Source organism: Lampetra planeri, chromosome 54 (assembly GCF_965212315.1).
Source record: "Lampetra planeri chromosome 54, kcLamPlan1.2.h2, whole genome shotgun sequence".
NCBI classification, from domain to species: Eukaryota; Metazoa; Chordata; class Hyperoartia; order Petromyzontiformes; family Petromyzontidae; genus Lampetra; species Lampetra planeri.
This window is the reverse complement of record NC_136160.1, coordinates 3661740-3685625: the sequence shown is the minus strand read 5'-3', so window position 1 is coordinate 3685625 and position 23886 is coordinate 3661740. Positions and strand designations below refer to the sequence as shown.

The 23886-nt window shown below is 45.0% G+C and overlaps 1 protein-coding gene and 32 non-coding genes across 33 annotated transcripts in view; 21 read left to right on the top strand and 12 right to left on the bottom strand.

Moving 5' to 3' along the window:
- Positions 1-437: 437 nt before the first annotated feature.
- On the bottom strand, positions 438-519 carry TRNAS-GCU (transfer RNA serine (anticodon GCU)). Its single transcript has one exon. It is a non-coding gene; the product is annotated as a tRNA-Ser (tRNA).
- A 142-nt stretch (positions 520-661) lies between these two features.
- TRNAT-AGU (transfer RNA threonine (anticodon AGU)) lies at positions 662-734 on the top strand. The gene has a single exon. It is a non-coding gene; the product is annotated as a tRNA-Thr (tRNA).
- Positions 735-1249: 515 nt separating this feature from the next.
- Positions 1250-1322, top strand: TRNAT-AGU (transfer RNA threonine (anticodon AGU)). Its single transcript has one exon. It is a non-coding gene; the product is annotated as a tRNA-Thr (tRNA).
- Positions 1323-2040: 718 nt separating this feature from the next.
- Positions 2041-2122, bottom strand: TRNAS-GCU (transfer RNA serine (anticodon GCU)). The gene has a single exon. It is a non-coding gene; the product is annotated as a tRNA-Ser (tRNA).
- Positions 2123-2264: 142 nt separating this feature from the next.
- TRNAT-AGU (transfer RNA threonine (anticodon AGU)) lies at positions 2265-2337 on the top strand. Its single transcript has one exon. It is a non-coding gene; the product is annotated as a tRNA-Thr (tRNA).
- A 514-nt stretch (positions 2338-2851) lies between these two features.
- Positions 2852-2924, top strand: TRNAI-AAU (transfer RNA isoleucine (anticodon AAU)). Its single transcript has one exon. It is a non-coding gene; the product is annotated as a tRNA-Ile (tRNA).
- Positions 2925-3640: 716 nt separating this feature from the next.
- Positions 3641-3722, bottom strand: TRNAS-GCU (transfer RNA serine (anticodon GCU)). Its single transcript has one exon. It is a non-coding gene; the product is annotated as a tRNA-Ser (tRNA).
- A 142-nt stretch (positions 3723-3864) lies between these two features.
- On the top strand, positions 3865-3937 carry TRNAT-AGU (transfer RNA threonine (anticodon AGU)). The gene has a single exon. It is a non-coding gene; the product is annotated as a tRNA-Thr (tRNA).
- A 717-nt stretch (positions 3938-4654) lies between these two features.
- TRNAS-GCU (transfer RNA serine (anticodon GCU)) lies at positions 4655-4736 on the bottom strand. Its single transcript has one exon. It is a non-coding gene; the product is annotated as a tRNA-Ser (tRNA).
- Positions 4737-4878: 142 nt separating this feature from the next.
- TRNAT-AGU (transfer RNA threonine (anticodon AGU)) lies at positions 4879-4951 on the top strand. The gene has a single exon. It is a non-coding gene; the product is annotated as a tRNA-Thr (tRNA).
- Positions 4952-5466: 515 nt separating this feature from the next.
- On the top strand, positions 5467-5539 carry TRNAT-AGU (transfer RNA threonine (anticodon AGU)). The gene has a single exon. It is a non-coding gene; the product is annotated as a tRNA-Thr (tRNA).
- A 717-nt stretch (positions 5540-6256) lies between these two features.
- Positions 6257-6338, bottom strand: TRNAS-GCU (transfer RNA serine (anticodon GCU)). The gene has a single exon. It is a non-coding gene; the product is annotated as a tRNA-Ser (tRNA).
- A 142-nt stretch (positions 6339-6480) lies between these two features.
- Positions 6481-6553, top strand: TRNAT-AGU (transfer RNA threonine (anticodon AGU)). The gene has a single exon. It is a non-coding gene; the product is annotated as a tRNA-Thr (tRNA).
- Positions 6554-7068: 515 nt separating this feature from the next.
- Positions 7069-7141, top strand: TRNAT-AGU (transfer RNA threonine (anticodon AGU)). Its single transcript has one exon. It is a non-coding gene; the product is annotated as a tRNA-Thr (tRNA).
- A 718-nt stretch (positions 7142-7859) lies between these two features.
- Positions 7860-7941, bottom strand: TRNAS-GCU (transfer RNA serine (anticodon GCU)). Its single transcript has one exon. It is a non-coding gene; the product is annotated as a tRNA-Ser (tRNA).
- Positions 7942-8083: 142 nt separating this feature from the next.
- On the top strand, positions 8084-8156 carry TRNAT-AGU (transfer RNA threonine (anticodon AGU)). The gene has a single exon. It is a non-coding gene; the product is annotated as a tRNA-Thr (tRNA).
- A 5099-nt stretch (positions 8157-13255) lies between these two features.
- The window catches only part of LOC144735177 (carbonic anhydrase 2-like), a 527023-nt gene continuing 516392 nt past the window's right edge, over positions 13256-23886 (top strand). Inside the window, exon 1 of the mRNA XM_078617628.1 lies at positions 13256-13391. Within this exon, the coding sequence (XP_078473754.1) occupies positions 13271-13391 (121 nt within the window). The 5' untranslated portion in view covers positions 13256-13270. The remainder of the gene's footprint in view (positions 13392-23886) is intronic.
- Positions 15462-15534, top strand: TRNAT-AGU (transfer RNA threonine (anticodon AGU)). Its single transcript has one exon. It is a non-coding gene; the product is annotated as a tRNA-Thr (tRNA).
- TRNAS-GCU (transfer RNA serine (anticodon GCU)) lies at positions 16253-16334 on the bottom strand. Its single transcript has one exon. It is a non-coding gene; the product is annotated as a tRNA-Ser (tRNA).
- Positions 16477-16549, top strand: TRNAT-AGU (transfer RNA threonine (anticodon AGU)). Its single transcript has one exon. It is a non-coding gene; the product is annotated as a tRNA-Thr (tRNA).
- TRNAS-GCU (transfer RNA serine (anticodon GCU)) lies at positions 17238-17319 on the bottom strand. The gene has a single exon. It is a non-coding gene; the product is annotated as a tRNA-Ser (tRNA).
- Positions 17462-17534, top strand: TRNAT-AGU (transfer RNA threonine (anticodon AGU)). Its single transcript has one exon. It is a non-coding gene; the product is annotated as a tRNA-Thr (tRNA).
- Positions 18050-18122, top strand: TRNAT-AGU (transfer RNA threonine (anticodon AGU)). The gene has a single exon. It is a non-coding gene; the product is annotated as a tRNA-Thr (tRNA).
- Positions 18840-18921, bottom strand: TRNAS-GCU (transfer RNA serine (anticodon GCU)). The gene has a single exon. It is a non-coding gene; the product is annotated as a tRNA-Ser (tRNA).
- On the top strand, positions 19064-19136 carry TRNAT-AGU (transfer RNA threonine (anticodon AGU)). The gene has a single exon. It is a non-coding gene; the product is annotated as a tRNA-Thr (tRNA).
- On the bottom strand, positions 19855-19936 carry TRNAS-GCU (transfer RNA serine (anticodon GCU)). Its single transcript has one exon. It is a non-coding gene; the product is annotated as a tRNA-Ser (tRNA).
- On the top strand, positions 20079-20151 carry TRNAT-AGU (transfer RNA threonine (anticodon AGU)). The gene has a single exon. It is a non-coding gene; the product is annotated as a tRNA-Thr (tRNA).
- Positions 20869-20950, bottom strand: TRNAS-GCU (transfer RNA serine (anticodon GCU)). The gene has a single exon. It is a non-coding gene; the product is annotated as a tRNA-Ser (tRNA).
- TRNAT-AGU (transfer RNA threonine (anticodon AGU)) lies at positions 21093-21165 on the top strand. The gene has a single exon. It is a non-coding gene; the product is annotated as a tRNA-Thr (tRNA).
- Positions 21884-21965, bottom strand: TRNAS-GCU (transfer RNA serine (anticodon GCU)). Its single transcript has one exon. It is a non-coding gene; the product is annotated as a tRNA-Ser (tRNA).
- On the top strand, positions 22108-22180 carry TRNAT-AGU (transfer RNA threonine (anticodon AGU)). The gene has a single exon. It is a non-coding gene; the product is annotated as a tRNA-Thr (tRNA).
- On the top strand, positions 22696-22768 carry TRNAT-AGU (transfer RNA threonine (anticodon AGU)). Its single transcript has one exon. It is a non-coding gene; the product is annotated as a tRNA-Thr (tRNA).
- On the top strand, positions 23276-23348 carry TRNAT-AGU (transfer RNA threonine (anticodon AGU)). The gene has a single exon. It is a non-coding gene; the product is annotated as a tRNA-Thr (tRNA).

The following is a 23886-nucleotide window of genomic DNA, read 5'->3' as shown; positions in this document are numbered from 1 at the left end:
AGTAAACAAGCCGATTGCAACTATTCATGTGGAGAACGATGGATTAACACGTTTTTTCGGAGTAGGCAGGTAGGAACTTGGTTGGACAGCGCATTCGTGCGATCCGTGTAACGTGGTGCAAGCGGCGCGTCACGTGGTGCTGAGCCCGCCCGAAGCGCTCTATGAAATACAAATCGAGGGCGTGGCTATGCGCGACAGACATACAGACGGACAAATAATCCCTGGTGGGCAGTGTGGAACTGTTGTTCCTACCTGTAATAGCGTTTCACCTTCAGGATTCAGCAAAATCACATCTGAATTACGGTAATCGTTTGATCAATCACAGTGCAGTGTAATTTCTCAGCATTTCATTTCTTAAAGGTGCTAAATTTGTTAAATAATCCCCGATCAGTGACATAAAAATGGCTTCTCGAGATTTCACTCTAAAAAGAGCAAATCGACAAGGATGGGATTTGAACCCATGCGTGCAGAGCACAATGGATTAGCAGTCCATCGCCTTAACCACTCGGCCACCTTGTCACATGTTGCCATGATTCATAACTAATCTCAAAAATATATTCGTTCTAGGCATCACATTTCTTGAATGCATCAACATTTTTATCGGAGTTTCTGTGAATTTGCCAGTGGGATTGGAAACTTAAGAAATTCCATAGAGGAATATGGCGCCATGGCTTAGTTGGTAAAGCGCCTGTCTAGTAAACAGGAGATCCTGGGTTCAAATCCCAGTGGTGCCTCATTGAGATATTTTATGGTATTATTCTGCATGAGTGCATTACGGGTTAATAATCCAAGTAACTTCCTGGTAATTGAGTTTGACTTCTATAGAAGTGTTAAGGAGACTTGTTCTTCCATCACAACATTAAATGGGTGCCAAGTTCAAATCCTGTGCTTGATTTATTTTTAGAAATTGAAAATGTAAGTTTTTGTTTTGGAACATAAAAGTTTGCATTTCCCAATGCGACCGTATTTTGAGATTTCGCAATTAATATTCAATATCCATATATACATCTGTAAAGTAAACACGGCGATTGCAACTATGCATGTGGAGAACGTTGGATTAATAGTGTTTCACCTTCAGGATTCAGCCAACTCACATCTGAATTACGGTAATCGTTTGATCAATCTCAATGCAGTATAATTTTTCAGCATCACATTTCTTAAAGGTGCTAAATTTGTTAAATAATCCCCGATCAGTGACAGAAAAAATGGCTTCTGTAGATTTCACTCTAAAAAGAGCAAATCGACATAGGGTGCCATGGCTTAGTTGGAAAAGCGCCTGTCTAGTAAACAGGAGATCCTGGGTTCAAATCCCAGTGGTGCCTCATTGAGATATTTTATGGTATTATTCTGCATGAGTGCATTACGGGTTAATAATCCAAGTAACTTCCTGGTAATTGAGTTTGACTTCTATAGAAGTGTTAAGGAGACTTGTTTTTCCATCACAACATTAAATGGGTGCCAAGTTCAAATCCTGTGCTTGATTTATTTTTAGAAATTGAAAATGTAAGTTTTTGTTTTGGAACATAAACGTTTGCATTTCCCAATGCGACCGTATTTTGAGATTTCTCAATTAATATTCAATATCCATATATATACTTGTGAAGTAAACAAGCCGATTGCAACTATTCATGTGGAGAACGATGGATTAACACGTTTTTTCGGAGTAGGCAGGTAGGAACTTGGTTGGACAGCGCATTCGTGCGATCCGTGTAACGTGGTGCAAGCGGCGCGTCACGTGGTGCTGAGCCCGCCCGAAGCGCTCTATGAAATACAAATCGAGGGCGTGGCTATGCGCGACAGACATACAGACGGACAAATAATCCCTGGTGGGCAGTGTGGAACTGTTGTTCCTACCTGTAATAGCGTTTCACCTTCAGGATTCAGCAAAATCACATCTGAATTACGGTAATCGTTTGATCAATCACAGTGCAGTGTAATTTCTCAGCATTTCATTTCTTAAAGGTGCTAAATTTGTTAAATAATCCCCGATCAGTGACATAAAAAATGGCTTCTCGAGATTTCACTCTAAAAAGAGCAAATCGACAAGGATGGGATTCGAACCCATGCGTACAGAGCACAATGGATTAGCAGTCCATCGCCTTAACCACTCGGCCACCTTGTCACATGTTGCCATGATTCATAACTAATCTCAAAAATATATTCGTTCTAGGCATCACATTTCTTGAATGCATCAACATTTTTATCGGAGTTTCTGTGAATTTGCCAGTGGGATTGGAAACTTAAGAAATTCCATAGAGGAATATGGCGCCATGGCTTAGTTGGTAAAGCGCCTGTCTAGTAAACAGGAGATCCTGGGTTCAAATCCCAGTGGTGCCTCATTGAGATATTTTATGGTATTATTCTGCATGAGTGCATTACGGGTTAATAATCCAAGTAACTTGCTGGTAATTGAGTTTGACTTCTATAGAAGTGTTAAGGAGACTTGTTTTTCCATCACAACATTAAATGGGTGCCAAGTTCAAATCCTGTGCTTGATTTATTTTTAGAAATTGAAAATGTAAGTTTTTGTTTTGGAACATAAACGTTTGCATTTCCCAATGCGACCTATTTTGAGATTTCCCAATTAATATTCAATATCCATATATACATCTGTAAAGTAAACACGGCGATTGCAACTATGCATGTGGAGAACGTTGGATTAATAGTGTTTCACCTTCAGGATTCAGCCAACTCACATCTGAATTACGGTAATCGTTTGATCAATCTCAATGCAGTATAATTTTTCAGCATCACATTTCTTAAAGGTGCTAAATTTGTTAAATAATCCCCAATCACTGACAGAAAAAATGGCTTCTGTAGATTTCACTCTAAAAAGAGCAAATCGACATAGGGCGCCATGGCTTAGTTGGTAAAGCGCCTGTCTAATAAACAGGAGATCCTGGGTTCAAATCGCAGTGGTGCCTCATTGAGATATTTATGGTATTATTCTGCATGAGTGCATTACGGGTTAATAATCCAAGTAACCTCCTGGTAATCGAGCTTGACTTCTATAGAAGTGTTAAGGAGACTTGTTCTTCCATCACAACATTAAATGGGTGCCAAGTTCAAATCCTGTGCTTGATTTATTTTTAGAAATTGAAAATGTAAGTTTTTGTTTTGGAACATAAACGTTTGCATTTCCCAATGCGACCGTATTTTGAGATTTCTCAATTAATATTCAATATCCATATATATACTTGTGAAGTAAACAAGCCGATTGCAACTATTCATGTGGAGAACGATGGATTAACACGTTTTTTCGGAGTAGGCAGGTAGGAACTTGGTTGGACAGCGCATTCGTGCGATCCGTGTAACGTGGTGCAAGCGGCGCGTCACGTGGTGCTGAGCCCGCCTGAAGCGCTCTATGAAATACAAATCGAGGGCGTGGCTATGCGCGACAGACATACAGACGGACAAATAATCCCTGGTGGGCAGTGTGGAACTGTTGTTCCTACCTGTAATAGCGTTTCACCTTCAGGATTCAGCAAAATCACATCTGAATTACGGTAATCGTTTGATCAATCACAGTGCAGTGTAATTTCTCAGCATTTCATTTCTTAAAGGTGCTAAATTTGTTAAATAATCCCCGATCAGTGACATAAAAATGGCTTCTCGAGATTTCACTCTAAAAAGAGCAAATCGACAAGGATGGGATTCGAACCCATGCGTGCAGAGCACAATGGATTAGCAGTCCATCGCCTTAACCACTCGGCCACCTTGTCACAGGTTGCCATGATTCATAACTAATCTCAAAAATATATTCGTTCTAGGCATCACATTTCTTGAATGCATCAACATTTTTATTGGAGTTTCTGTGAATTTGCCAGTGGGATTGGAAACTTAAGAAATTCCATAGAGGAATATGGCGCCATGGCTTAGTTGGTAAAGCGCCTGTCTAGTAAACAGGAGATCCTGAGTTCAAATCCCAGTGGTGCCTCATTGAGATATTTTATGGTATTATTCTGCATGAGTGCATTACGGGTTAATAATCCAAGTAACTTCCTGGTAATTGAGTTTGACTTCTATAGAAGTGTTAAGGAGACTTGTTCTTCCATCACAACATTAAATGGGTGCCAAGTTCAAATCCTGTGCTTGATTTATTTTTAGAAATTGAAAATGTAAGTTTTTGTTTTGGAACATAAACGTTTGCATTTCCCAATGCGACCGTATTTTGAGATTTCTCAATTAATATTCAATATCCATATATATACTTGTGAAGTAAACAAGCCGATTGCAACTATTCATGTGGAGAACGATGGATTAACACGTTTTTTCGGAGTAGGCAGGTAGGAACTTGGTTGGACAGCGCATTCGTGCGATCCGTGTAACGTGGTGCAAGCGGCGCGTCACGTGGTGCTGAGCCCGCCCGAAGCGCTCTATGAAATACAAATCGAGGGCGTGGCTATGCGCGTCAGACATACAGACGGACAAATAATCCCTGGTGGGCAGTGTGGAACTGTTGTTCCTACCTGTAATTGCGTTTCACCTTCAGGATTCAGCAAAATCACATCTGAATTACGGTAATCGTTTGATCAATCACAGTGCAGTGTAATTTCTCAGCATTTCATTTCTTAAAGGTGCTAAATTTGTTAAATAATCCCCGATCAGTGACATAAAAATGGCTTCTCGAGATTTCACTCTAAAAAGAGCAAATCGACAAGGATGGGATTCGAACCCATGCGTGCAGAGCACAATGGATTAGCAGTCCATCGCCTTAACCACTCGGCCACCTTGTCACATGTTGCCATGATTCATAACTAATCTCAAAAATATATTCGTTCTAGGCATCACATTTCTTGAATGCATCAACATTTTTATCGGAGTTTCTGTGAATTTGCCAGTGGGATTGGAAACTTAATAAATTCCATAGAGGAATATGGCGCCATGGCTTAGTTGGTAAAGCGCCTGTCTAGTAAACAGGAGATTCTGGGTTCAAATCCCAGTGGTGCCTCATTGAGATAATTTATGGTATTATTCTGCATGAGTGCATTACGGGTTAATAATCCAAGTAACTTCCTGGTAATTGAGTATGACTTCTATAGAAGTGTTAAGGAGACTTGTTTTTCCATCACAACATTAAATGGGTGCCATGTTCAAATCTTGTGCTTGATTTATTTTTAGAAATTGAAAATGTAAGTTTTTGTTTTGGAACATAAACGTTTGCATTTCCCAATGCGACCGTATTTTGAGATTTCCCAATTAATATTCAATATCCATATATACATCTGTAAAGTAAACACGGCGATTGCAACTATGCATGTGGAGAACGTTGGATTAATAGTGTTTCACCTTCAGGATTCAGCCAACTCACATCTGAATTACGGTAATCGTTTGATCAATCTCAATGCAGTATAATTTTTCAGCATCACATTTCTTAAAGGTGCTAAATTTGTTAAATAATCCCCAATCAGTGACAGAAAAAATGGCTTCTGTAGATTTCACTCTAAAAAGAGCAAATCGACATAGGGTGCCATGGCTTAGTTGGTAAAGCGCCTGTCTAGTAAACAGGAGATCCTGGGTGCAAATCCCAGTGGTGCCTCATTGAGATATTTATGGTATTATTCTGCATGAGTGCATTACGGGTTAATAATCCAAGTAACTTCCTGGTAATAGAGCTTGACTTCTATAGAAGTGTTAAGGAGACTTGTTCTTCCATCACAACATTAAATGGGTGCCAATTTCAAATCCTGTGTTTGATTTATTTTTAGAAATTGAAAATGTAAGTTTTTGTTTTGGAACATAAACGTTTGCATTTCCCAATGCGACCGTATTTTGAGATTTCCCAATTAATTTTCAATATCCATATATATACTTGTGAAGTAAACAAGCCGATTGCAACTATTCATGTGGAGAACGATGGATTAACACGTTCCTTCGGAGTGGGCAGGTAGAAACTTGGTTGGACAGCGCATTCGTGCGATCCGTGTCACGTGGCGCAAGCGGCGCGTCACGTGGTGCTGAGCCAGCCCGAAGCGCTCTATGAAATACAAATCGAGGGCGTGGCTATGCGCGACAGACATTCAGACGAATAAATAATTCCTGGTGGGCAGTGTGGAACTGTTGTTCCTACCTGTAATAGCGTTTCACCTTCAGGATTCAGCAAACTCACATCTGAATTACGGTAATCATTTGATCAATAACAGTGCAGTGTAATTTCTCAGCATTCCATTTCTTAAAGGTGCTAAATTTGTTAAATTATCCCCAATCATTGACATAAAAAATGGCTTCTCGAGATTTCACTCTAAAAAGAGCAAATCGACAAGGATGGGATTCGAACCCATGCGTGCAGAGCACAATGGATTAGCAGTCCATCGCCTTAACCACTCGGCCACCTTGTCACATGTTGCCATGATTCATAACTAATCTCAAAAATATATTCGTTCTAGGCATCACATTTCTTGAATGCATCAACATTTTTATCGGAGTTTCTGTGAATTTGCCAGTGGGATTGGAAACTTAAGAAATTCCATAGAGGAATATGGCGCCATGGCTTAGTTGGTAAAGCGCCTGTCTAGTAAACAGGAGATCCTGGGTGCAAATCCCAGTGGTGCCTCATTGAGATATTTTATGGTATTATTCTGCATGAGTGCATTACGGGTTAATAATCCAAGTAACTTCCTGGTAATTGAGTTTGACTTCTATAGAAGTGTTAAGGAGACTTGTTTTTCCATCACAACATTAAATGGGTGCCAAGTTCAAATCCTGTGCTTGATTTATTTTTAGAAATTGAAAATGTAAGTTTTTGTTTTGGAACATAAACGTTTGCATTTCCCAATGCGACCGTATTTTGAGATTTCCCAATTAATATTCAATATCCATATATACATCTGTAAAGTAAACACGGCGATTGCAACTATGCATGTGGAGAACGTTGGATTAATAGTGTTTCACCTTCAGGATTCAGCCAACTCACATCTGAATTACGGTAATCGTTTGATCAATCTCAATGCAGTATAATTTTTCAGCATCACATTTCTTAAAGGTGCTAAATTTGTTAAATAATCACCAATCAGTGACAGAAAAAATGGCTTCTGTAGATTTCACTCTAAAAAGAGCAAATCGACATAGGGCGCCATGGCTTAGTTGGAAAAGCGCCTTTCTAGTAAACAGGAGATCCTGGGTTCAAATCCCAGTGGTGCCTCATTGAGATATTTTATGGTATTATTCTGCATGAGTGCATTACGGGTTAATAATCCAAGTAACTTCCTGGTAATTGAGTTTGACTTCTATAGAAGTGTTAAAGAGACTTGTTTTTCCATCACAACATTAAATGGGTGCCAAGTTCAAATCCTGTGCTTGATTTATTTTTAGAAATTGAAAATGTAAGTTTTTGTTTTGGAACATAAACGTTTGCATTTCCCAATGCGACCGTATTTTGAGATTTCGCAATTAATATTCAATATCCATATATATACTTGTGAAGTAAACAAGCCGATTGCAACTATTCATGTGGAGAACGATGGATTAACACGTTTTTTCGGAGTAGGCAGGTAGGAACTTGGTTGGACAGCGCATTCGTGCTATCCGTGTAACGTGGTGCAAGCGGCGCATCACGTGGTGCTGAGCCCGCCCGAAGCGCTCTATGAAATACAAATCGAGGGCGTGGCTATGCGCGACAGACATACAGATGGACAAATAATCCCTGGTGGGCAGTGTGGAACTGTTGTTCCTACCTGTAATAGCGTTTCACCTTCAGGATTCAGCAAAATCACATCTGAATTACGGTAATCGTTTGATCAATCACAGTGCAGTGTAATTTCTCAGCATTTCATTTCTTAAAGGTGCTAAATTTGTTAAATAATCCCCGATCAGTGACATAAAAAATGGCTTCTCGAGATTTGACTCTAAAAAGAGCAAATCGACAAGGATGGGATTCGAACCCATGCGTGCAGAGCACAATGGATTAGCAGTCCATCGCCTTAACCACACGGCCACCTTGTCACATGTTGCCATGATTCATAACTAATCTCAAAAATATATTCGTTCTAGGCATCACATTTCTTGAATGCATCAACATTTTTATCGGAGTTTCTGTGAATTTGCCAGTGGGATTGGAAACTTAAGAAATTCCATAGAAGAATATGGCGCCATGGCTTAGTTGGTAAAGCGCCTGTCTAGTAAACAGGAGATCCTGGGTTCAAATCCCAGTGGTGCCTCATTGAGATATTTTATGGTATTATTCTGCATGAGTGCATTACGGGTTAATAATCCAAGTAACTTTCTGGTAATTGAGTTTGACTTCTATAGAAGTGTTAAGGAGACTTGTTTTTCCATCACAACATTAAATGGGTGCCAAGTTCAAATCCTGTGCTTGATTTATTTTTAGAAATTGAAAATGTAAGTTTTTGTTTTGGAACATAAACGTTTGCATTTCCCAATGCGACCGTTTTTTGAGATTTCCCAATTAATATTCAATATCCATATATACATCTGTAAAGTAAACACGGCGATTGCAACTATGCATGTGGAGAACGTTGGATTAATAGTGTTTCACCTTCAGGATTCAGCCAACTCACATCTGAATTACGGTAATCGTTTGATCAATCTCAATGCAGTATAATTTTTCAGCATCACATTTCTTAAAGGTGCTAAATTTGTTAAATAATTGTAGTAACGCTTATGACTCGTTCACATCGGAGTTGGAGGCACACTTGTTTATTTAACACCACACGTTGTGACATACACACTGAGGGGGTATCGGCCCCCTCACCCGTCTATCTGAGGACACACCTCTAGGCTAACCCTAGCCTGCCCCTGAGTCCTCCTCTAATGGGCTAGGGGAGGCTATCTTGGCCCGACACTGGTCAGTCGGGCCCGGTACCCAGAGTCCAGACCAGCACTGGCTCTGGCTCTGGTACCACGCCACTGGCTCGAGCCTGCGCGGTCCTGATAAGGACGGCGTGCCAGGGGGAGACCAGGGCTCTATCTAGGACGTCTTCCGTCTTCTCTTCTTAGCTAACACAACTCTCTCGAGCCCTTCGATACATTCCCCTTTTATACCCAACCCCTCCCTGAGGGGTGGGGCCCCGGGGGATCATAATGACCGAATCGACCCCCCAGGGTGTCTGGCGCGGACGTCGCAGAGGGCACCTGCTCGTGCACACATGTAGCCCCGCCTACTGTGTTTGTTTACCATAGGCTGCCATGCATAACGGGCTCTCTCTCTAACACCCCTACATCACTCCCCCCCGCATAGCATGCAGCCGTCCCGGCTGCCAACATACAAAAATTTGACAATAAAGGTGCCTTCACCCCCTGACCGCGCGTGTGCCTCACTATTTTTGAACAATAACAGGAACCAGAACAAGAACGCAACAGCAAGGTGAGAAACAACCCGTCGCACCCCCCCGAATAAATACGAATTCCGTAAAAAAAACAGCCTATATACAATCAGCAGGGAACCCACCACGCACACACAACACACGGTGAACCCAACATATGTACATCCGAGGAGCGAGGAACACACCACCCACACAACACTCAATAAACACAACAGCTATGTACACATTTTGCCGGCCTCACAACAGTTTGCGCATTTTAGCGCGCGTCCTTGCAGCGGGCCCCTCACACGGGGTAACCCCGCGTGGCGGACCATCAGGTGGCGAATGTCCGTCTTGGGGTGAGCATTCATCCGACTCCGCGTGACCCTTGGCATCCGCAGGCGGGGTGATCGGGCGTGAGCCCGTCACTCCTGATGCTCCTGAAGGTGGCACAGCCGGCAAGGCATTAGGTGAGAGCGACGGAGACGGACCCAGCGAGTCGGCCGACCCCCCACACGTTTGGCCACGCGCGTGTGAAGTGGGATTGTGTACCGCCGCGAAGGGTTTTAACCTAGAGGGGTGCACGAACCATCTCCGCTTCCCCCACTTTATGCGCACGCACTGCGGACGTAACACCTCCACCACTTCCACAGGGCCCCGCCACGGCCGCACAAGTTTAGAGGAGGTTGCCAGTGGCACCTGGGGGCAGTGCAACCATGCCTTGTCCCCCGGCTTCCACTGCAGTATGTGCGCTCGACTCAATCTGAGGCGCTCATTCGCCTTCTGACGGAGGTCAGAGTTTTGCATTGCAGCATCCCGTGCCTCGGTCAATTTGTCCAGATTAAATTTAACATGGTCAGCCAGATTAGTTTTTCCCTGCGGCACGGGGATCCGCAACTGGGCACGAACAGGCGGGTCTGGTTCTCGGCCGTACATGAGGTAAAAGGGAGAAAACCCCGTAGCTGCATGGGGTGCCATCCGGTACGCCGCCAAGACCCCCTGAATTTGTAGGTCCCAATCCGTTTGCGAGTCCGAAACTTGTTGTGATAACATGGACGAGATGGTGCGATGCAACCGTTCGACCATCCCGTCAGTTTGTGGGTGATATGGGGAGGTCCGAATTTTCTTTGTGCCCAGGAGATCACAGACTTGTCTGAGTAGTTTACCGGAAAAATTCCTGCCCTGGTCGGTCAGCAACCTCTCCGGAGCACCCTTGTCCAGGACATAACCCTGAACAAAGGCCTCCACGATGGCTGCTGCCGACTGGTTGGCCAGAGGCCAGGCCATAGGCCAGCGTGTAAAATACTCGACACCCGTCAACAAATATCTATTCCCTCTGGGGGTGGCGGGGAATGGTCCCAAAATGTCCAGAGCGACCAGCTCGTTTATCCTGGACACTTTGATCGATTGCAAGGGCGGGTTAGACTCCCGTGCCGGCGGTTTGCGTTGTGCACATTGAGGGCACGATCCCAACAAATCCCCCACATCCCTCGTCATGCCAGGCCAGTAAAAATCAAGTTGCAGCAAGGCGAGAGTCTTTTGGGTCCCCAGGTGTAGGAGGCGCTCATGAGCGGCCCATACCACCCTACCCCGCAACCCAGTAGGGACAACCAGCCGATGTCGACGTGACTTCCCGTCCCAATGCATTAGCAGACCTTGGCACATTTCCCATGCGTCGGAACCACCTCTTTTTCCCCCCGCCGCACCGCCAACGCGACGTCGCCACCCGAGGAGGGAGACATCCTCCATCTGGAGGCGCCCCCATTCAATGACGGGCAACCCCAACAGGGAATCTTTGCCCTGTTGTTCGATCGAATTAGGAACCATTGCATTGTCGTCGTTGGCGGCCGCCAAGACAGGTACCGATGTGTCGCCTGGAGGCCTGCAACGTCCAGACCCCAGGAGGCATGCACACTCGGAGGTGGTTGGCAAGCGTGACAGAGCGTCCGCGTTGGTGTGGCGAACGCCCTTACGGTATGTGGTTTGGAAATCGTAATCCTGGAGGACCTCCAACCATCGGGACAATTGTCCCGATGGCTGTTGGACCCTCAGGGCGTACTGCAGTGCCGCATGATCTGTGCGGACGGTGAAATGCCGACCGTACAGATATGGGCGATACTGTTGGACGAAATGGACAATTGCCAACAGTTCCCTACGGGTGACACAATACCGTTGCTCCGCTGGAGACAACACCCGACTGCCGTACGCAACCACATGTTCCACGCCGTCAACCACCTGGGAGAGCACGCCCCCAATACCCGTGTTGCTCGCATCGGTGTCGAGCAAGAACGGTTTCGAAAAATCAGGGTAAATCAGGGGAGGAGCGTTTACCAAAGCATCCCGAAGGGAGCAAAAAGCAGCCTCCTCCTCCTGACCCCAGCAAAACCGAACCCCTTTAGATGTTAAAGCATGTAGGGGTTTGGCGATAGTCGCAAAATTAGCGACGAAGCGTCTATAATACGACGCAAACCCAATAAAACTCCTAACCTCTCCCACTGAGGTGGGAGTCGGCCAGGAGCTTACACACTGCGTTTTGGCGGGATCGGTAGAAATACCTGAGCGCCCCACGATGTGCCCCAAATAACGCACCGACTCGCGTAACAAATGGCATTTTTGGGGCTTAAATTTCAAATTAGCAGCCCGCATCTTTAGGAAAACCGCCCGCAACCTCTGGAGATGTTCCTCAAAAGTTTTGCCAAAGACAATGACGTCATCCAAATAAATCAGGCACGACTCCCATTGCAATCCAGCCAAAACCAATTCCATCAACCGCTGGAAAGTTGCCGGCGCTGAGTGTAAGCCCATCGGCAACCGGTTGAATTGAAACAGGCCGTGCGGAGTACGGAAAGCAGTTTTAGGCTTTGAATCATCGTCCAGAGGAAGCTGCCAGAATCCCGAAAGTAAGTCCAATGTGGAGAAGAATCGCGCTCCCGCCAAGGCGTCAAGCGATTCGTCCATCCGTGGGAGCGGGTATGCGTCGGCAACCGTAATTTTATTAAGGCGCCGAAAGTCAACGCAAAACCGCAACGAACCGTCCTGCTTCTTAACCAGGACGATCGGCGCTCCCCAAGGGCTGTTGGAGGGAGAAATTATGTCGGCGGCTAGCATGTCATCAACAGCCGATTTGACATGGTCCTTTTCGGCGGGACTCAACCGAAAAGGATTTTGGCGTATTGGCGCGCTGTCACCCGTATCAATATGGTGACGCAGCAGATGAGTGCAGCCCAAATCGTATTTATCCCGACTGAAAACGTCGGAAAATTCCCTCAGTAGTGTCTTAAGACGTTGGCGCTCTAAATTTGACAGGTCCGTCGATCCCGCGCAAAGCGCCTCGAGCCACCCTTCATCGCTGTCTGAATGTGGTCGCGGTGCAGGGGCAGCGCCGACATGACTCGCGACGGGTTCGTCACAGGGCACCGGCGTTGCGTGAGCAAGCACGGTCCCCTGTGGGACCACCACCGTCTGCGAGCCCACATTGAGGACCGCGATGAAGGGTTCTCCATCCCCTCTCACTATGGTCTGGGCCGGGAGTAAATTAGGTCCACTGACCCCGGCCCTAGACGGTCCCAGCAAAACCCCTTGAGCCCCAATGCCCTTAGCGAAGGGCCGCCGAAGTCTCAAAGGAATTAACATTTGCGCCCCCGGAGGAACGCGCACCGTTCTATCTACGAACGCCGGCACCGTCGCGAACGCCGTCCGGCTCGTAGCGGGGGATGGCAAAAACGCCATGCGTCGGCCCGATGGGAGCTCAATGCATCCCTGGTCGATTAATATCCTAATCGGCATTTTGGCCAGGAAATCCGTCCCCAGCAGGCACGGAACCGCCAGCGAGGAGGAAACAAAAATCGGCCCAGATAATTTAATATCCCCGACACAAATTTGGGCTCGAATCTGTCCGATGATGCCAAGTGAACCCCCGTTAGCAGCAAAGAATGGCACATTAACAGGCATCAAAGGACGGCTCTGGACAGGGAGAATGTTATAAATCAACTCCGAAATAATGGTCGCCGATGCTCCTGTATCGACCAGGATGCGCACCTCCACCCCATCGATGTGACCCACAACGGCCGACGACCCCGACGACGCGGCTACAACCCGATGGGCCAACACGGACCACTGGCTGGGTTCAATGTGAGTACCCAGAGCGGTGCGTGTTGGTGCCATGGTACGCGATATTGGCCCCCCCTTCGCTGCGGTGTTTGAGTGTGCGACGGGCGTGTGCGTGGGCCAAACGTGAGGGGTGCCGCGACTCGCCGGATTATGATGGTGGAGCTTGTGACGAGGGCCAGCGTCCCGTTGAGGCGTCGTCCCGCGCTGCCGAGGAGAGCGGCACCCCGAGGCGACGTGGCCCCGGATGCCGCAGTTGTAGCAGCGTGGAAGCGCTGGTGGCGACGATGGACGTTGTAGATGGCTCGAACCGGCCCGGTCCTCCCGCGCTCCCGCTCCGTGCTGCCGTCGATGGTTGACGGCGCAAACCTCTTCCGCCGGGAGGGTGGCCGCAGCGACGGCGCGCCCGCTCGCCGCCTTGCTGGCCTTCCGTCGTTGAGAGGACAGGTTTGCGTGGAGGAGACGGGCCGCTTGGAGGGAGCACATTTCTGCATCGTCCTGTGCGACAATGACGATGTCTAAGTCGTCCGCCAGCAAAAGTATTTTCTCTGTCACCATGGCGTCGATCCCTTCGTCGTCCATTCGTGGAAAGGCTTCCTTCGCCAGCGCCAGGAGGCTTGTACGGTACGCCAGGGGCGACTCCTTCGCCCCCCGCTGGCGATCGTAAAAGAGTTGACGACAGTCCGATGGTGGCCCATACACAGCGGACAGCACTTGCATCGCCTTCCGCAGCGTGGAACGCCTCTCCTTCGCTGCCGATGTTAGTGTGGCGAGGGCGTCGCTGTCGAGGAGTGCTGGCAGTGCTCGGAGAGCCTCGGCGTCTGTCCACTGTGCCATCTCCTGGTGAGCGAGGAAGCGCCGCTGGAAGCCGCCCCAGTCGCCCTCCTCGCCCACAAATTCTTTGAGCGGCGGCAGTCGCTGATGTAAGGCAGCGGCTGCAGAGGACGATCGCGCTCCCTCGTCTCCCTCACTCGACTCAGCGTCGGCCCGAAGCAGCGATGGCATCGCCGGTCGCACCCGTGGTGACGCGGCAGGTACTGTACTCCCGCCGTTGGACGCGATGCTTAGAGCGGCCACGCCCTCAACAGCAGCTGCGGCGATGGCGGGAGATTCAAAATGTTGCTCCGTTGAAATGGCGGGAAGGCGCTGTGGTCGTTGGCTGCTGTCACCTCGTGGCGGTCCCGCATCCCCCAGCCGCGTGATGTTATCGAGCATGGCGGCTGCGGCGTACAGCAGCTCGGCCAGCTTCGCGTGCGCCTGTCTCAGCCCCTCCGTCGACGGCTCCCCTTCCTCCAGCTGCTGTGGCGTGGCTGCACCCAGCCCCGGCCGCTCGATGGCATCTTCAGCCGTCTCGGGCTCTCCAACTGCAGCGGTGTCCTCCGCCCCTGGTACTCCGACTCGAGTCGTCCGGCGTGTATCCATGTTCGTACTTTGTTTCACTTCTGACGCCAGATGTAGTAACGCTTATGACTCGTTCACATCGGAGTTGGAGGCACACTTGTTTATTTAACACCACACGTTGTGACATACACACTGAGGGGGTATCGGCCCCCTCACCCGTCTATCTGAGGACACACCTCTAGGCTAACCCTAGCCTGCCCCTGAGTCCTCCTCTAATGGGCTAGGGGAGGCTATCTTGGCCCGACACTGGTCAGTCGGGCCCGGTACCCAGAGTCCAGACCAGCACTGGCTCTGGCTCTGGTACCACGCCACTGGCTCGAGCCTGCGCGGTCCTGATAAGGACGGCGTGCCAGGCGGAGACCAGGGCTCTATCTAGGACGTCTTCCGTCTTCTCTTCTTAGCTAACACAACTCTCTCGAGCCCTTCGATACATTCCCCTTTTATACCCAACCCCTCCCTGAGGGGTGGGGCCCCGGGGGATCATAATGACCGAATCGACCCCCCAGGGTGTCTGGCGCGGACGTCGCAGAGGGCACCTGCTCGTGCACACATGTAGCCCCGCCTACTGTGTTTGTTTACCATAGGCTGCCATGCATAACGGGCTCTCTCTCTAACACCCCTACATAATCACCAATCAGTGACAGAAAAAATGGCTTCTGTAGATTTCACTCTAAAAAGAGCAAATCGACATAGGGCGCCATGGCTTAGTTGGAAAAGCGCCTGTCTAGTAAACAGGAGATCCTGGGTTCAAATCCCAGTGGTGCCTCATTGAGATATTTTATGGTATTATTCTGCATGAGTGCATTACGGGTTAATAATCCAAGTAACTTCCTGGTAATTGAGTTTGACTTCTATAGAAGTGTTAAGGAGACTTGTTTTTCCATCACAACATTAAATGGGTGCCAAGTTCAAATCCTGTGCTTGATTTATTTTTAGAAATTGAAAATGTAAGTTTTTGTTTTGGAACATAAACGTTTGCATTTCCCAATGCGACCGTATTTTGAGATTTCGCAATTAATATTCAATATCCATATATATACTTGTGAAGTAAACAAACCGATTGCAACTATTCATGTGGAGAACGATGGATTAACACGTTTTTTCGGAGTAGGCAGGTAGGAACTTGGTTGGACAGCGCATTCGTGCTATCCGTGTAACGTGGTGCAAGCGGCGCGTCACGTGGTGCTGAGCCCGCCCGAAGCGCTCTATGAAATACAAATCGAGGGCGTGGCTATGCGCGACAGACATACAGACGGACAAATAATCCCTGGTGGGCAGTGTGGAACTGTTGTTCCTACCTGTAATAGCGTTTCACCTTCAGGATTCAGCAAAATCACATCTGAATTACGGTAATCGTTTGATCAATCACAGTGCAGTGTAATTTCTCAGCATTTCATTTCTTAAAGGTGCTAAATTTGTTAAATAATCCCCGATCAGTGACATAAAAAATGGCATCTCGAGATTTCACTCTAAAAAGAGCAAATCGACAAGGATGGGATTCGAACCCATGTGTGCAGTGCACAATAGATTAGCAGTCCATCACCTTAACCACTCGGCCACCTTGTCACATGTTGCCATGATTCATAACTTATCTCAAAAATATATTCGTTCTAGGCATCACATTTCTTGAATGCATCAACATTTTTATCGGAGTTTCTGTGAATTTGCCAGTGGGATTGGAAACTTAAGAAATTCCATAGAAGAATATGGCGCCATGGCTTAGTTGGTAAAGCGCCTGTTTAGTAAACAGGAGATTCTGGGTTCAAATCCCAGTGGTGCCTCATTGAGAGATTTTATGGTATTATTCTGCATGAGTGCATTACGGGTTAATAATCCAAGTAACTTGCTGGTAATTGAGTTTGACTTCTATAGAAGTGTTAAGGAGACTTGTTTTTCCATCACAACATTAAATGGGTGCCAAGTTCAAATCCTGTGCTTGATTTATTTTTAGAAATTGAAAATGTAAGTTTTTCTTTTGGAACATAAACGTTTGCATTTCCCAATGCGACCGTATTTTGAGATTTCCCAATTAACATTCTAAGCCGATTGCAACTATTCATGTGGAGAACGATGATTAACACGTTTTTTCGGAGTCGGCAGGTAGGAACTTGGTTGGACAGCGCATTCGTGCGATCCGTGTAACGTGGTGCAAGCGGCGCATCACGTGGTGCTGAGCCCGCCCGACGCGCTCTATGAAATACAAATCGAGGGCGTGGCTATGCGCGACAGACATAGAGACGGACAAATAATCCCTGGTGGGCAGTGTGGAACTGTTGTTCCTTCCTGTAATAGCGTTTCACCTTCAGGATTCAGCAAAATCACATCTGAATTACGGTAATCATTTGATCAATCACAGTGCAGTGTAATTTCTCAGCATTTCATTTCTTAAAGGTGCTAAATTTGTTAAATAATCCCCGATCAATGACATAAAAAATGGCTTCTCGAGATTTGACTCTAAAAAGAGCAAATCGACAAGGATGGGATTCGAACCCATGCGTGCAGAGCACAATGGATTAGCAGTCCATCGCCTTAACCACACGGCCACCTTGTCACATGTTGCCATGATTCATAACTAATCTCAAAAATATATTCGTTCTAGGCATCACATTTCTTGAATGCATCAACATTTTTATCGGAGTTTCTGTGAATTTGCCAGTGGGATTGGAAACTTAAGAAATTCCATAGAAGAATATGGCGCCATGGCTTAGTTGGTAAAGCGCCTGTCTAGTAAACAGGAGATCCTGGGTTCAAATCCCAGTGGTGCCTCATTGAGATATTTTATGGTATTATTCTGCATGAGTGCATTACGGGTTAATAATCCAAGTAACTTCCTGGTAATTGAGTTTGACTTCTATAGAAGTGTTAAGGAGACTTGTTTTTCCATCACAACATTAAATGGGTGCCAAGTTCAAATCCTGTGCTTGATTTATTTTTAGAAATTGAAAATGTAAGTTTTTGTTTTGGAACATAAACGTTTGCATTTCCCAATGCGACCGTTTTTTGAGATTTCCCAATTAATATTCAATATCCAAATATACATCTGTAAAGTAAACACGGCGATTGCAACTATGCATGTGGAGAACGTTGGATTAATAGTGTTTCACCTTCAGGATTCAGCCAACTCACATCTGAATTACGGTAATCGTTTGATCAATCTCAATGCAGTATAATTTTTCAGCATCACATTTCTTAAAGGTGCTAAATTTGTTAAAAAATCCCCAATCAGTGACAGAAAAAATGGCTTCTCTAGATTTCACTCTAAAGAAAGCAAATCGACATAGGGCGCCATGGCTTAGTTGGTAAAGCGCCTGTCTAGTAAACAGGAGATCCTGGGTTCAAATCCCAGTGGTGCCTCATTGAGATATTTATGGTATTATTCTGCATGAGTGCATTACGGGTTAATAATCCAAGTAACTTCCTGGTAATAGAGCTTGACTTCTATAGAAGTGTTAAGGAGACTTGTTCTTCCATCACAACATTAAATGGGTGCCAAGTTCAAATCCTGTGCTTGATATATTTTTAGAAATTGAAAATGTAAGTTTTTGTTTTGGAACATAAACGTTTGCATTTCCCAATGCAACCGTATTTTGAGATTTCGCAATTAATATTCAATATCCATATATATATATTGTGAAGTAAACAAGCCGATTGCAACTATTAATGTGGAGAACGATGGATTAACACGTTTTTTCGGAGTATGCAGGTAGGAACTTGGTTGGACAGCGCATTCGTGCGATCCGTGTAACCTGGTGCAAGCGGCGCGTCACGTGGTGCTGAGCCCGCCCGAAGCGCTCTATGAAATACAAATCGAGGGCGTGGCTATGCGCGACAGACATACAGACGGACAAATAATCCCTGGTGGGCAGTGTGGAACTGTTGTTCCTACCTGTAATAGCGTTTCACCTTCAGGATTCAGCAAAATCACATCTGAATTACGGTAATCGTTTGATCAATCACAGTGCAGTGTAATTTCTCAGCATTTCATTTCTTAAAGGTGCTAAATTTGTTAAATAATCCCCGATCAGTGACATAAAAATGGCTTCTCGAGATTTCACTCTAAAAAGAGCAAATCGACAAGGATGGGATTCGAACCCATGCGTGCAGAGCACAATGGATTAGCAGTCCATCGCCTTAACCACTCGGCCACCTTGTCACAGGTTGCCATGATTCATAACTAATCTCAAAAATATATTCGTTCTAGGCATCACATTTCTTGAATGCATCAACATTTTTATCGGAGTTTCTGTGAATTTGCCAGTGGGATTGGAAACTTAAGAAATTCCATAGAGGAATATGGCGCCATGGCTTAGTTGGTAAAGCGCCTGTCTAGTAAACAGGAGATCCTGGGTTCAAATCCCAGTGGTGCCTCATTGGGATATTTTATGGTATTATTCTGCATGAGTGCATTACGGGTTAATAATCCAAGTAACTTTCTGGTAATTGAGTTTGACTTCTATAGAAGTGTTAAGGAGACTTGTTTTTCCATCACAACATTAAATGGGTGCCAAGTTCAAATCCTGTGCTTGATTTATTTTTAGAAATTGAAAATGTAAGTTTTTTGTTTTGGAACATAAACGTTTGCATTTCCCAATGCGACCGTATTTTGAGATTTCCCAATTAATATTCAATATCCATATATACATCTGTAAAGTAAGCACGGCGATTAGAACTATGCATGTGGAGAACGATGGATTAACAAATTCCTTCGGAGTGGGCAGGTAGGAACTTGGTTGGACAGCGCATTCGTGCGATCCGTGTCACGTGGCGCAAGCGTCGCGTCACGTGGTGTTGAGCCCGCCCGAAGCGCTCTATGAAATACAAATCGAGGGCGTGGCTATGCGCGACAGACATACAGACGGACAAATAATCCCTGGTGGGCAGTGTGGAACTGTTGTTCCTACCTGTAATAGCGTTTCACCTTCAGGATTCAGCAAAATCACATCTGAATTACGGTAATCGTTTGATCAATCACAGTGCAGTGTAATTTCTCAGCATTTCATTTCTTAAAGGTGCTAAATTTGTTAAATAATCCCCGATCAGTGACATAAAAATGGCTTCTCGAGATTTCACTCTAAAAAGAGCAAATCGACAAGGATGGGATTCGAACCCATGCGTGCAGAGCACAATGGATTAGCAGTCCATCGCCTTAACCACTCGGCCACCTTGTCACAGGTTGCCATGATTCATAACTAATCTCAAAAATATATTCGTTCTAGGCATCACATTTCTTGAATGCATCAACATTTTTATCGGAGTTTCTGTGAATTTGCCAGTGGGATTGGAAACTTAAGAAATTCCATAGAGGAATATGGCGCCATGGCTTAGTTGGTAAAGCGCCTGTCTAGTAAACAGGAGATCCTGGGTTCAAATCCCAGTGGTGCCTCATTGGGATATTTTATGGTATTATTCTGCATGAGTGCATTACGGGTTAATAATCCAAGTAACTTTCTGGTAATTGAGTTTGACTTCTATAGAAGTGTTAAGGAGATTTGTTTTTCCATCACAACATTAAATGGGTGCCAAGTTCAAATCCTGTGCTTGATTTATTTTTAGAAATTGAAAATGTAAGTTTTTGTTTTGGAACATAAACGTTTGCATTTCCCAATGCGACCGTATTTTGAGATTTCCCAATTAATATTCAATATCCATATATACATCTGTAAAGTAAGCACGGCGATTAGAACTATGCATGTGGAGAACGATGGATTAACAAATTCCTTCGGAGTGGGCAGGTAGGAACTTGGTTGGACAGCGCATTCGTGCGATCCGTGTCACGTGGCGCAAGCGTCGCGTCACGTGGTATTGAGCCCGCCCGAAGCATTCTATGAAATACAAATCGAGGGCGTGGCTATGCGCGACAGACATACAGACGGACAAATAATCCCTGGTGCGCAGTGTGGAACTGTTGTTTCTACCTGTAATAGCGTTTCACCTTCAGGATTCAGCAAAATCACATCTGAATGACGGTAATCGTTTGATCAATCACAGTGCAGTGTAATTTCTCAGCATTCCATTTCTTAAAGGTGCTAAATTTGTTAAATAATCCCCAATCAGTGACATAAAAATGGCTTCTCGAGATTTCACTCTTAAAAGAGCAAATCGACAAGGATGGGATTCGAACCCATGCGTGCAGAGCACAATGGATTAGCAGTCCATCGCCTTAACCACTCGGCCACCTTGTCACATGTTGCCATGATTCATAACTAATCTCAAAAATATATTCGTTCTAGGCATCACATTTCTTGAATGCATCAACATTTTTATCGGAGTTTCTGTGAATTTGCCAGTGGGATTGGAAACTTAAGAAATTCCATAGAGGAATATGGCGCCATGGCTTAGTTGGTAAAGCGCCTGTCTAGTAAACAGGAGATCCTGGGTTCAAATCCCAGTGGTGCCTCATTGAGATATTTTATGGTATTATTCTGCATGAGCGCATTACGGGTTAATAATCCAAGTAACTTCCTGGTAATTGAGTTTGACTTCTATAGAAGTGTTAAGGAGACTTGTTTTTCCATCACAACATTAAATGGGTGCCAAGTTCAAATCCTGTGCTTGATTTATTTTTAGAAATTGAAAATGTAAGTTTTTTGTTTTGGAACAAAAACGTTTGCATTTCCCAATGCGACCGTATTTTGAGATTTCCCAATTAATATTCAATATCCATATATATACTTGTGAAGTAAACAAGCCGATTGCAACTATTCATGTGGAGAACGATGGATTAACACGTTTTTTCGGAGTAGGCAGGTAGGAACTTGGTTGGACAGCGCATTCGTGCGATCCGTGTAACGTGGTGCAAGCGGCGCGTCACGTGATGCTGAGCCCACCCGAAGCGCTCTATGAAATACAAATCGAGGGCGTGGCTATGCGCGACAGACATACAGACGGACAAATAATCCCTGGTGGGCAGTGTGGAACTGTTGTTCCTACCTGTAATAGCGTTTCACCTTCAGGATTCAGCAAAATCACATCTGAATTACGGTAATCGTTTGATCAATCACAGTGCAGTGTAATTTCTCAGCATTTCATTTCTTAAAGGTGCTAAATTTGTTAAATAATCCCCGATCAGTGACATAAAAATGGCTTCTCGAGATTTCACTCTAAAAAGAGCAAATCGACAAGGATGGGATTCGAACCCATGCGTGCAGAGCACAATGGATTAGCAGTCCATCGCCTTAACCACTCGGCCACCTTGTCACAGGTTGCCATGATTCATAACTAATCTCAAAAATATATTCGTTCTAGGCATCACATTTCTTGAATGCATCAACATTTTTATCGGAGTTTCTGTGAATTTGCCAGTGGGATTGGAAACTTAAGAAAATCCATAGAGGAATATGGCGCCATGGCTTAGTTGGTAAAGCGCCTGTCTAGTAAACAGGAGATCCTGGGTTCAAATCCCAGTGGTGCCTCATTGAGATATTTTATGGTATTATTCTGCATGAGTGCATTACGGGTTAATAATCCAAGTAACTTTCTGGTAATTGAGTTTGACTTCTATAGAAGTGTTAAGGAGACTTGTTTTTCCATCACAACATTAAATGGGTGCCAAGTTCAAATCATGTGCTTGATTTATTTTTAGAAATTGAAAATGTAAGTTTTTTGTTTTGGAACATAAACGTTTGCATTTCCCAATGCGACCGTATTTTGAGATTTCCCAATTAATATTCAATATCCATATATACATCTGTAAAGTAAACACGGCGATTGCAACTATGCATGTGGAGAACGTTGGATTAATAGTGTTTCACCTTCAGGATTCAGCCAACTCACATCTGAATTACGGTAATCGTTTGATCAATCTCAATGCAGTATAATTTTTCAGCATCACATTTCTTAAAGGTGCTAAATTTGTTAAATAATCCCCAATCAGTGACAGAAAAAATGGCTTCTCTAGATTTCACTCTAAAAAAGCAAATCGACATAGGGCGCCATGGCTTAGTTGGTAAAGCGCCTGTCTAGTAAACAGGAGATCCTGGGTTCAAATCCCAGTGGTGCCTCATTGAGATATTTATGGTATTATTCTGCATGAGTGCATTATGGGTTAATAATCGAAGTAACTTCCTGGTAATAGAGCTTGACTTCTATAGAAGTGTTAAGGAGACTTGTTCTTCCATCACAACATTAAATGGGTGCCAAGTTCAAATCTTGTGCTTGATTTATTTTTAGAAAATGTAAGTTTTTGTTTTGGAACATAAACGTTTGCATTTCCCAATGCGACCGTATTTTGAGATTTCCCAATTAATATTCAATATCCATATATACATCTGTAAAGTAAACACGGCGATTGCAACTATGCATGTGGAGAACGTTGGATTAATAATGTTTCACCTTCAGGATTCAGCCAACTCACATCTGAATTACGGTAATCGTTTGATCAATCTCAATGCAGTATAATTTTTCAGCATCACATTTCTTAAAGGTGCTAAATTTGTTAAATAATCCCCAATCAGTGACAGAAAAAATGGCTTCTCTAGATTTCACTCTAAAAAAGCAAATCGACATAGGGCGCCATGGCTTAGTTGGTAAAGCGCCTGTCTAGTAAACAGGAGATCCTGGGTTCAAATCCCAGTGGTGCCTCATTGAGATATTTATGGTATTATTCTGCATGAGTGCATTATGGGTTAATAATCGAAGTAACTTCCTGGTAATAGAGCTTGACTTCTATAGAAGTGTTAAGGAGACTTGTTCTTCCATCACAACATTAAATGGGTGCCAAGTTCAAATCTTGTGCTTGATTTATTTTTAGAAAATGTAAGTTTTTGTTTTGGAACATAAACGTTTGCATTTCCCAATGCGACCGTATTTTGAGATTTCCCAATTAATTTTCAATTTCCATATATATACTTGTGAAGTAAACAAGCCGATTGCAACAATTCATGTGGAGAACGATGGATTAACACGTTTTTTCGGAGTAGGCAGGTAGGAACTTGGTTGGACAGCGCATTCGTGCGATCCGTGTAACGTGGTGCAAGCGGCGCATCACGTGGTGCTGAGCCCGCCCGACGCGCTCTATGAAATACAAATCGAGGGCGTGGCTATGCGCGACAGACATAGAGACGGACAAATAATCCCTGGTGGGCAGTGTGGAACTGTTGTTCCTACCTGTAATAGCGTT